The 12,251-nt window shown below is 39.8% G+C and overlaps 1 protein-coding gene across 1 annotated transcript; it reads right to left on the bottom strand.

Moving 5' to 3' along the window:
* Window positions 1-884: 884 nt before the first annotated feature.
* Window positions 885-8,846, bottom strand: LOC127142133 (alpha-N-acetylglucosaminidase; the record flags this gene model as incomplete). Its single annotated transcript, XM_051069129.1, has 4 exons — window positions 8,332-8,846; window positions 2,095-2,242; window positions 1,553-1,723; window positions 885-970 (listed from the first exon to the last, which is right to left on the bottom strand). Coding segments are annotated over exons 1-4 (818 nt in total), but the record flags the coding sequence as incomplete, so codon positions are not given.
* Between the last annotated feature and the right edge of the window lie 3,405 nt (window positions 8,847-12,251).

Consider the following 12,251-nt stretch of genomic DNA (forward strand, 5'->3'; position numbering starts at 1 on the left):
ATGTTTATGCAGCCATTACTGTATTTGGTTTATAAGTACTTTTTAAACAAATGAAACCAAACACTCTATGAATAAAGGCAGATATGAAGGTTGGGTCCATGTGGGTGTGTGGAAAGTACCTGAGTACATTTACTTAGGAACTGTCCTTTTCTGGTGCTTATATTTAACTTGAGTATTTCTATTTTATGCTACTTTATACTTCTACACTACAGCTGAACTTACTAGTTACTTTATGTACAAAAACAACATATGATGCTGCTACTTACACTTTAATGCATCAGTATTAACCTAACAATAGAATATATAATAGCATAACCCTCACAGAGGCCATTACTATGAGTACTTTTACATTTTGCAGTACATTTTGCTCTTACATACATTACAGTGACATTTTCACTGCAGAACTTTGACTTGTAATTGGGTATTCTGAGATGCAGTATTAATACGTAACAGATCTGAATACTTCTTCCAACATGAAGGAGCAGCCTTCAAACATTTCAGAGAAGCTTCTCAACCCACAGGGACTGAGTCAGTCATAATAAAAAAGATTCCTTTGTCAGCCTGGCTGATTATCACAGATATATCAATGTATCAACATACATGTTGGTCAAATTACCAGAAATATCATCAGAGAAGTGCCAAAGATATCAGTGAAAACATAAAATAAAATCCATAAAATAATAATCACTTTAATGCAAGTCTGAAATGCTGTTTATGTTGTGTGTGTGTGTGTGTGTGTTAATATTGCTGTTTAATCTTCTTTTTTGCCTTTAATATCAACATTGGCACTGGTTCAAAACCCCAGTGTTGGTAAATCTTTAATACCTCGTGTGTAGCATAAAATATATCATCCTGAAATGCTGTGAAAAACATCAATGAATCACCTGAGGATTCCCTTGGGAATGTTCCCAGAGAAGGCCGGCAGCACAGGAATCATGCCAAACGATCTCATTCGCTCCAAGATTTTAAACTGCAAAAAAAGAGAGGAAATGTCACACTCACCTTAAACACAGTAGAAAGTAAGCTAAATTAAAATTAGCTTAATTAATTAATTAATTAATTAAAAGAAAGTAAGTTGAATTTAGTGTGCAAATTTGACTTGGTTTTTGCCATTTACAGATGTATTTAAAGAAAACTCCTCCTGGAGAATTAATTAAATTGACACCAGATGAGTTCAGTCTAATCAAAAGATTAGATGCTAAATTTCAAAGCTTTTGAGTTTTTGTTGAAACCACGGCTTTGTCACCAAACAGGAAATTGTTGTAAGTCAAATATACACTGCACCACTGGTGCGAGGGCCTGATCAACTCTGCCTTGAAGAATAACAAGCAAGCAAGAGTAGCCAAGCAACAATAACCTGGAATTAAGAATGAATAAATCTGACACCTGCAAAAAAGTGACAGTTACAACACAAACGATTTCTATATTTAACACTGAGATGGTCTCTTTGAGTAGCTGTAGCCTTAACTGTTTGAATTAAAATGCTGAATCATTCTCAGTGTCAGTGTTAAACACTGCCACTAGGGGGTGTCAAAGAAAGAAATGTTTGCACATAGAGCATGGAGGTTTCATTACTTGGAGGTAGAGCTGGTTTTATGTGCCAGGACTGCGGCAGAGGCCCACCAAACTTGAACATGTTTCCCATACGGTTCCAGGCGAGAAATGCCGGGCCAGAGAAGAACTCTTCAATCTCCGACTGGTTTAACCCAAGAGAACGATAAACCTAAAGGTACATAACAAGTTAATGAGTTTAAGTATCATGTACATCAGGTATGTATCATCTGCCTCTGAGAGATTGTCATTACAAAAGGTCCAAACCAAAAAATATCTTTACTCCCATTTCTCTAAATCTCTTCCCCTTCGATTTTATCTTCTTCCTCTTATTGCTCTGAATAAATCATTCTATCTTCTTGAAGTATGCAATTTATTTCTGCCAAAGGTGATCATTTCACAAGCTCGGAAACATTTGCTACATCTTCTCCAAAAGTAAACTGAAATTGAACTAAGAGCCAATAATAGAGCAAACACAGATACTAAGATCTCCTTTTAACTGTGCTCCTGGGTTTAATTGATTTCAGATAGATTTGCTCTAACCTCTTGCCACAGGGCTTCTTGGCCAGTGAAAGCCAGTGGAAGATTGATTCCATTGAGTGCCATCCAGTCGATCTCTCTCTCCCATCTTGGCCAGTCCCACCACACAGAGGAATAACTAAAAGTGCAGACGTTCTGGTAATACCGAAATCTAGACACAAACATACAAATATATTGTTTATTAACAAATTGATAAGTCTTAAAAATGACACATAGTATGTATTTAAATGAGATAGAATACCAAACAAGCATGCAAATTAAAAAATGAAGCCACCAAATAACAGAGGAGATGATTAAAAAAAGATGTCTTGTCAGCATTAAACTGAAAATTGCAGTGTGTAATCCAGGCAGCTGTGAAAAGTCAAATTAAACCATTAAGAACATATAGGTATTTTCATTTTCATTTTATCTATGACACCAAGACCACGTTTATGCCTGTTGTACCACTGCAAGATTCAGATCACAGAGCAGAGGATCCAAATCTGTGGAGATATTTTCAAAAACCACAGAAGTTGATCTTCTGGATCAAAGTTTATTCAAAACATTTTTCACAATCAATGACTCATACTCCATTTCCTAATCCACATAATTCCGGCCTAAATCAAATATTCATTACTATAAATGTATGACACATCACATTATGATTTGGAAAATGGGTTAAAAATCTTTTTTAAGCAGCATATTGGTGGCCAAATAGTTCAGATGCAGGCCACTGTAACTAACTGGATTCTCTGACTGCTAGGTAGGGTCCGTGTGTTAGCTATCTCCTCCTTCCCTGTTTGCTCTCCAGGTGCTGCTAACATGATCTGTTCCTTGCTGCCAGTAGATAACCAGGACTGCAACCTTGTAGGGCTTTGTCGCTTTGAGGCCCCTCCCCAGAGAAAAATGGCTCCAGTGTGAACACCAAGCATAAGTTCGCCTAGCCAACCGTGTCTGATGAATTTGAATTAACTCAAAAAATGTTTGTGTCTTCAGTCTCATGCCTTGTCCTGGCCACCCTCCTTTTTAAGGGCTAAGGGATTGCCATCACCTCTTCACGAGGCCCTCTACTGTCATAAGATGTCATGTGATGAGTGATTGCCTTTCTCTGATGCGTAAGCAACAATTTTCATTTAGCTTACCACAACAAAAGAGCATGGGTTTACATGTGTTGTCCCTTAGACTCTGGAACGACACAAAACGAAGATGGACCCTGCTGCAAACCCTTCATTTCAGAGGGTTTTGTATCACTAACCGGGGATCCAAAAGACCAGTCAAGATGATGAGAGACATGGGGTTCTCAGTCTACTGTTTGAGAAGGCATCTTATCTTTATTGACCAAATCATGTCATTCAAGTGCAGTTGTTCAAGGTGTTGGAAGGGGGTTTGCGCCTGCTCCTCTGTACCATCTCCACGGTTAGCCTGCCCTGGTTAGAGGATTCTCTGAAGTTGCTGTTCCTCCTGCCTTGCCCTTTAAAGATGTCAATTTCATTCTGAGTAATGACCTAGCTGTTGGCAAAGTTATGCCGGGAACAGATGTGTCCCGAAGATGCAATGCAACCAATCACCAGAGGAGAGCAGCAGCATTTCTACTGGATGACTATTATCGCTGGTGCTGAAAACCAGTCCTCTGGAGCCCTTTGTATGGTCTAATGATTGTCAACAATCTTTTGAGAACCTTAAAGGTATGTTGTGTTGCACTCTTTGCCTTTCAAGCTTGAAGTTGATGCCACTGCAGTCGGGGCTTGGACTGTTCTGCAAGAGGATAACCGGGGCAGCAATCAGTTAAGTTACTTTTCACGTAAATTCAGCAAACATCAGCTGAATTATTACACCACTGAAAAGGAAGCTCTTGCACTGCCTTTTACCCTGCAACATTTTGAGCTTTACCTTAGGTCCAGTGTTAAGCCTATAAAGTTTTTTCTCAGATGGTAACCCTCTGGTGTTCCTCTCTAAGATGTACAACAAAAACCCATGACTTTTGCATTTATCCCTGATCATTCAAGACTTCAACCTTGAAATCAGCCATAAAAATGGGCCTTTCAGCGTTCAGGACCTTCAATAAAAGGATCCCCCTTGCAGAGCTCTCTCTCGCTGCCTGCCTGAGCTGTGGCACATTGTTTTAGAGTTGCTGCTTGTTTAGAAAGAGGAATGTGGAGGGAGGTTGAGGACAGTAGCTGAGTTGGGGGTACCCTTCGCATTCCTTTTGTACAGTCACACCAGGACATTGGTTGGTGTCACCCCCTGTATTTGTTTTGGCTAAGAGGTAAGTTTTGTTTGGGTTTTGTTTTCAGAGGTAGGTGGTAGTCAGGCCTGGTTTTGTTGTATTTATTTTGTTTTAGCATTACCACATTGTCGCATCCTCACAGTCTTGTGGAACCTTGTATGCAGTTGGCAAAGAACACATTATTACTCTGACTCCTTCCTTTTCTTTGGTTGTCATGTTACTGTCTCAAAAAAAAGAAAAAACATATATTGTCAGTTCTCATATAATAGATATAACAGGATTATTAAAAGAGTCATGAAGAGTCCTCATTAGCCTGTGAACACAGTAGAATAAAGTCTTCTGTGGCTTTGGAGGAGTCTTCTGAAGTCTGAGAAAATCAGATGAAATCACTTGAGTTATTTAAATTTAGTCTTGGAGACTATAGTCTGATTACAGCCTGCGTTAAAGACTGGAGGTGTCAAGTTTGAAAGACATGGGCCTTTACAGCAAGCAGGACAAGACGCTGCTAAGTATAGAATTCAGTGTTTTTAGAGTATGACTCCTTATTAAGGCGTTCAAGTCAGAAAATCTCATCCTGTTCTGCTTCAGTTTTGGCCTCTCATTTTAAAAAAATCTGTCTCTTGTAAGTCCAAAGTGCAGGACTGTGGAGGCAATACAATGGAAAATATTTACTGTCCAGATATTTACCAACTGCACAGCCGCTTAAAACCAGGAGGAAAGTTTGACCAGTTTGACTTCGGTCATCAACACTACCAGGTTTACTTACTATACCTGTTCCTTACTTATACAGTATATTTTACTATATTTACAATATGCATATTGCTTAACAGCATATATTTTGAATGACACTGGTACTGTTATTTTTTTCAGCGTGGAAGTGGAATCCAAGACACCTGTGGTTCATAAATGATGAGGCTTTGAAGTGGCCACCATTAACTTATAGTCATGGGAAAAACCAAAATGTGCCATGTGTGCCGTGGCTTTTTCAATCTAACTACTGTGCACATGACATAACTGGGGTGAGCTGATGCGGGTCTAATGCACAACAGATAATTGAAAAGAAGGGCCCATGCATGGTGTGTGCATAGTGCTCACAGTAAACAATGAAAAATAATGTGAGAAAACGGTCTGTTTGTCATGCACCCGTAGGTTTTGTTGTGCTGTGTTGCAGAAAAGGGGACTAGGGGTTTGCCCCCAGATACCACCATAAAAGAATTCAAAGACAAAGACATACTGGCAGCCTTATCTATCATGAACTATCTCAGCACCCCTATGACTTCCATGACAGTTAATCATTCAGTAACTGATTTTAACAAAAGTGGCTCCTCTGTCTGCTGAAGTTCTGTGGCTGCTACTGTGAGGAGTAGGTACACATTCTGATACAGTGGCTTCATAAAATATTCAGAGCCCTTCAATTTTTGCACACTTGTGTTGCAAATTTGATTTAACATGGATTAAAATGCCATTCTTGCCAATCAGACTACACTGAATAACCCATAATGGCAAAGTGAAAACAATGAAAGTTGAAATCTCTCATTTCTAAACATATTCACAACCTTTGCAGCACTCCAAACTGTGGTCAGGTGCATCATCTTTGCTTTCATTATCTTTGAGATGTGTCTAGAACTTGATTGGAGGCCACCTTTGGCAAATTGAACTGACTGGACATAGTCAGGCACATACAAGGTCCCACAATCAACACGGCATGTCAGGACAAAACCAAACCATGACATCCAAGGAACTCTCTGTCGAGCTTAGTGCTGAAATTTTGTGGTGCGCCAAGGGTATAAAACCATTTCTAAAACTCTGAGCAGTCCCAGGAGCACAATGGCCTAAATCATTGTGAAATGGAAGTTTGGAACCACCAGGACTCTTCCTAAAGTTGCCCATCCAGCCAAACTGAGTAACTGGGCAAGAAGGGCCTTGGTCAAGGAGGTGACCAAGAAACCAACAGTCACTCTAACAAAGCTTCAGAAGCTCTCTGTAGAGATGGGAGAACCTGCCGAAAGGATGACTACGTCACCAGCCCTGAGGTCATTTATCATCAGTGAGGTCTTTATGATTGAACGGCCAGAGAGAAGCCACTGGGAGGCACATGACAGCCTGCTTTGAGTTAGCCAGATGATATTTAAGGCACTCTGGAATTATAAGGAAAAATATTTTCTGCTCTGATGAGCACCATTTAGACAGAACTCCAAACCAAGGCTGAACAATTATCTAACAAATATTATTGAAATCGCAATTTGGCCAGGTGCAATATCCATACTGCATTACATGCAATTTTTTTATTGGAGGTAAAATGCGACACAACTAAGCATGATAAATGAAGCACTGTGGTGTTGCAGAGTTGGCCACAAATTATCTTCTCAAGATGTAAGTGAACATTCTTAACACATAATCATCCATTGGGGGTGCCTCTCAGCAGCATGGACAGGGACACTCATCAGAATTGAGGGAAGGATGAATGCAGCCAAATTAGAGCTGGGCAATATTTCAAATTCATTTGATTAACTGAAAGTTTTTGTTTCTGAACGATTAGAAACAAATGCTTAGATCACAAACTTATGATTAGTGCTTCCCCTGCTGTCACTCAAACACAAGCGCCAGCAGTTCTCTGTAGTTAAAACAGTAACAGTAACATGGGCTGTTGCCATATCCATGGAGAGGCCTGCATGTCTGACCTTTGCCAACAACAATCTTGAGTAATGGCTGCCACAGCCACTGAAAACGTTAATATAAAACCAGAGAAAGGTAGTCATGTTACCTGAGGAGTATTGACGTGGGATGGGATGGACCACTGCACTGTGTAAAGCTTGTAAAAACTCTATAGGTTTTCTGATGCAAAGGCTCAAACCACCCAAGTAGATAAAACCACTCTGGTACAACTTCAGTAAATCTTACATTACAGTGCTTATTTCACTCTTTTCAAACGAAGTCATTTTTGCCACACACCTGTCTGATTTGTGTGCACTGCACTAACTGTGTGGGGACTACAGGCTTCTCTGTGTATCTCTAGCCAGAATCTACCAATAGCCTGCATGTGTGGCATTTAGGGAACAGAGGTAAATTCTAGTATTTACCAACAGTCAGCATTTGAGGCATTCAGGTGACTCCCTCAAAACTGCAGGAGTTTCTGCGTGCACATCAGTCACACAATCAACTCTCAGTCTGTGGGAAACACTGCTCTGAACTCAAAGTAGCAGCACAACAAACCTGAAACAAAAGCATGCAGAGGGAGTAATATGTGTCTCTCTGAGATCCTGACGCCAGCTCCCATCCTAAATCCAAAACCACAGCTAGAAAACAGCAAATTTTAGCTCATCAAATCAGTGGCAACACATAAGACAAGACAGGTAATTCTTGTTAATGTCATTGTTTGCTGATATTGCATATATATGCTAGATTATTTATGTAATAAATTATATAGTATTATATACTCACTCACTCTCTCTCTCACACACACACATTTACAATAAGGAAGTGAAGTACTAGCAGAAATTTTACTTTATATACTGTTGGGTAGTTTAATCTTAACACACGTTACATGTTTATGATGATCACATGTTTTGTATGTAACATCTTGACCTAAAGACTAACTACGAACCTTAACTGAGATACAAGTTGAAGTATCAAAATTGTACTTAGGTACAGTACTTGAACGTATAAGTGTATATTTACTGTCCATTCCTAACAAAAACTAAAAATAAAAATAAGACAAAAATTGTTGTCAGTTGTCTAGCGACTATATTTAATGTGCCCCTTGTAGAATATGACTTAATACATTAAAACAGTAAATGAGTAAATTCCAGTAAATTCGACAGCCTCAAAGTAGTCATTTAGCTAGCAGTAATTTCTGAGTGGGAAAAAAAAAAACACTCGCGAGCGGCGTGAATCCCTGCTCGCGCGCGACCCCCACGTCGCGTTCCTGGCGTAATAACTTGTGCATTGATGTACGCCGAATCAAAGAGCCGATACTAACCGTTCTTCAGACCGTGAATTTCATTGTCATCATGCAAACATTGTGGCTCACTGACCTGTGCTGGGTGCTGATGCGCAGGACGCCGGTGAGCCTCGGCAGAGGACGGGGCAGATCCAGCTGATCACCGGACCAGGAAACATGGCAGTTGCAGAAATATTTCAAGTAGTTGTAAATACCAGAAGCCACGGCCACTCCGGTGCTGCCTGTGGCGACTATCTTATTGTTCTTAGTGGACCTGAGCTCACACACATCCAGGCTGTCGTTTGAAAGGTTTCTGTTGACTGACACTATGAACTCAGAAGATCTGTTCCCAAGCAGGCGTTTCAGCAGCTCGACCACCGCTCTCCCCTGAGCCTTCTCGCTGGCTTTCGGTTTGAGGTGGTCTAAAGTAGGAAACTTACAGTGTGCAGTTATAAAAAGAGAGAACACGACAACCAGGACCAGGACCAGGCTGCTTCTGGGTGACATTCTGATCCCCAGACAACAAAGCTAGACTTTCCCACCGCTGCACGGGTTTAAAAACGACTTTATTTCTCCAACTGCAAATGACCAGGAAGCGTTGGTTTACTGCAAGGCTGCCGACCAATCAGAGAGAGAGAGAGGTGCTGTCTCGATTGTAACTCATAGCCAATCAGAGGACGCAGTTTCTGCAAAAAAATCTATCTCTGCTGTGAGGGCCCGTGGTTTGTCGTGTGATCAAGCTGTCATATGATGATAATATTACAGCAGTGACCGGATTCCAGGAACAAGTTACATGTCATATAATCATGTAATAAAAGAAACTAAACCTTTGAGCTCGTGAGTCTTTAAATGTTCACTGCAGAAACAAAGTTCAAGCCACATCCAGGACAAAGGGCTCATTTCTTGTAAAGTGTTATTACCTTGTGTTCCTGTATCACAGGCAGGACAGACAGTGTTTTAGGAACAGACCCGTCCATTTACTCTATTTATGATCCAAGGCTCTCTCTTCAAATGGTCAGAAATTAAATGATAGCTCAGAAGTGCCAGTACATTTTCTGTGAAAAAAAAAAAAAAATCAGAGCATGGAAATAAACCTTAGCAGCTTCAGGTATTTGGCATTTTTGAGTAAAATCTATCATTTTTTAGATTTATTTTTTATTTTTTGCAACAATGTTAGTTTAACTTGAGTTCACGATGACATTCACTGAGGTTTTGTAAACTGGAAACGACGTGTAGCTTCTCACCTGATGCATAAACTGAATGTTGTGAGGAACATGAAAATGTAAGCAATGACCTGCAAGCCACTTTGCAATATTACCCAAGATCTGTGTAAGTAAGAGCAGCTTATTCACAGTTTTTTCATCTATATGTATTACTGTATCATCAGCATACATTTGAACTTCTCCACTCTATGCTGGAAGCAGATCACTGCTGTATAAGCTGGAGAGGAGTGAACTTAGAATAGAACTCCTGAGCTCTCTGATATTACAAACATTGACACCTTAAACATTACACACTGATTTCTGTTTTTCGAGGTAGGATGAGCCGGTATAAAGCAGCAGAAGCAGCAGTTTTTCTCAATTCAGTTAGTGACTGTGTGCTTATTAATATATCAAAAATTATAACACAGGAAGTTTTAGAATTCCTGTAATCCTGTTTTTTTGTTGTTGTTGTTGTTGTTTTTTACCTTTTCTCTGTGGACCTGACCTTAGATTACCTTCTCTTCACTCTCCTGACCTAAACATGATCCTGTTATACAACCACCTACTGGCCTCTTTACTTTTTTCTAAAATGCTGGTGAGTAGGGCTTAGAAGTGCTAGGTTTCAGCTGGTAAGTAGGTCTGTGTCAAAATTGCAACACACAAACATCAGTGTAGTTGTGTATTGTTGTGAAGGCTCTGTTTACTATAGAACCAGGCTCCCAGAGGCTTTCCCTCAGTCTGCACAGACTCACTCCGGGGGGACCTCGTTTACTGAGTGTTACGATTTGTGTGGCTACTCAATAAACTATCTTGCATCAGATTTTGCCTTTTTGAGTGTTTTTCCTCTGACTCTATGACATTTTTGAAGAAGAACAAAGAAACAAAGGGTTGTGGCTCAGGTCTTTAATTCTGGCCTGAACCTGAGACTCAACACCACAACGGGGAGTGTCTCCCGATGTGAGCAGTAGTTGTAGCAGGGCTGCGTTTGGCTCTAGCTCTGCAAAAAAGATAGGCCTCTGTTTTTCTTACCAAAATTATTTGAACTAAATTAAAGAGGAAACCATCACAATTCACAGTTATCACATAATACAAAAGGTATTTTAAACATTTATCACTAGGCTCCTTACAGCAGTGATTTACAGAGTATGATTATAACTAACCAGTCAGAAGCACACGCAGAGCTTTTGCCAAATCTGGTGGATGGTTTAAGGGTCCTTAGGCCATACTGTTTGTGGCCTAACAATTTTATATTCTAAAAAATAACACAGACTCAGACTCACAAACGTGTACAAATAGGTGACGATGGTGAAACCCGAAAAATGAAACAGGAAATGGGATAGCAATGCATCTGTCCATAGGGAACGAGGGGTCATTGGATGGTTTGATGAATATGAAGAGGATGTGAATATATGCTGTGGTCTTCACAGTCACCAGATCGCAATCCAATCCAACACCTACAGGAGATTTTGAACCAACTTGTTAGACAACGTGAAGACTTCACTCCTCAAGTAACGCACTAAAGACCAGTACTCTTTCCCTCACTACATTTCAGAAGGAAACATTGAACTTCTTACATTTATTTGACAACTAGAGTCACTGGTTAAGTTACAATCTTCAATGCAAAGCATGGGTTCTGTTTGTATGAGTACGTTGCACTGCTGTAGATAAAACCTCCAAAGAGAACCACTGTCCATACCTGAGGGGTTTATCACAAAGCTCTTTAAAATAACAGATCTGATGACTGATGATTGCCTACAGTATTTAATAGTGCAAACTACATGGGGGGAGTTGTACCAATAGCACATTTATGGTCTTAAAAAATAATTTTGCCTATTAATGTTTTATATCCTGAGAACAACTTTTCGAGTTGCCATGGTAGAATAATAAATCCCTCTGACAGGTTAAGCCTCCTCCAGCAGCACTATCTTATCAACCATCTGGACCAAAAAGCAAAAATAATGCTGTTATCATCCATTTTGAGTTTATTTGAATTTTCCATGGGTCATTTGTTATATTTAGGTGTAAATGCTGTCAAAAGCCTCCACAAATACTGAATCATTATTTTTGCCTGAAAGCAGTCCAATTTAAAATCAACTATGCTTGAAACTACTGGAATCATGACATGGAGCATCATTCTGCTGGAACCAAGACTGGATATTTTCTCTTTTTCAGATAATTCTCTGTAAACCCTAGAGATGGTTGTGTGGGAAAACTCCAGTAGATCAGCAGTTTCTGAAACATTCAGACTAGTCGATCTGGCACCAACAACCACGTCACGTTCAAAGTCACTTAAATCACCTTTCCCACCCATTCTGATGCTCGGTTTGAACTTCAGCAGGTCGTCTTGACCACGTCTTCATGCCTAAATAGATTGAGTTGCTGCTACGTGATTGGCTGGTTAGGTATTTGCATTAACGAGCAGTTGAAGAGGTGTACCTAATGAAGTGGCCAGTGAGTGTATGGTACCTCAGTATAAAAGCATTCCACTACAATTCAATTCCTGCTTTAAAATCTTAGTGTGTTCACAATAAAGTAAGCTGAGGATGATGCAAATGTCATTATATTTATATATATATTTACAGGTATTTGGTCATAAACCAAAGACAAAGTGAAGCTTTGACTGGATGATGGTGCTAAATGAAAAGTTAGCCGATCATCTTATAGTTATTCTAATTCTTAGTGACAAAAATGAATGTGAGTACAAAATGTCATGTCAATCCAACTGTTTCTGAGAAAACCCACCCAAAACTAAAAAAGTGAACTTCATGGTGCTAAAGGAAAAGTCAGCGATCACCAAAAATGACCTAAGAAA

This window comes from Lates calcarifer, unplaced genomic scaffold (genome assembly GCF_001640805.2).
Source record: "Lates calcarifer isolate ASB-BC8 unplaced genomic scaffold, TLL_Latcal_v3 _unitig_614_quiver_1390, whole genome shotgun sequence".
Lineage (NCBI taxonomy): Eukaryota > Metazoa > Chordata > Actinopteri > Centropomidae > Lates > Lates calcarifer.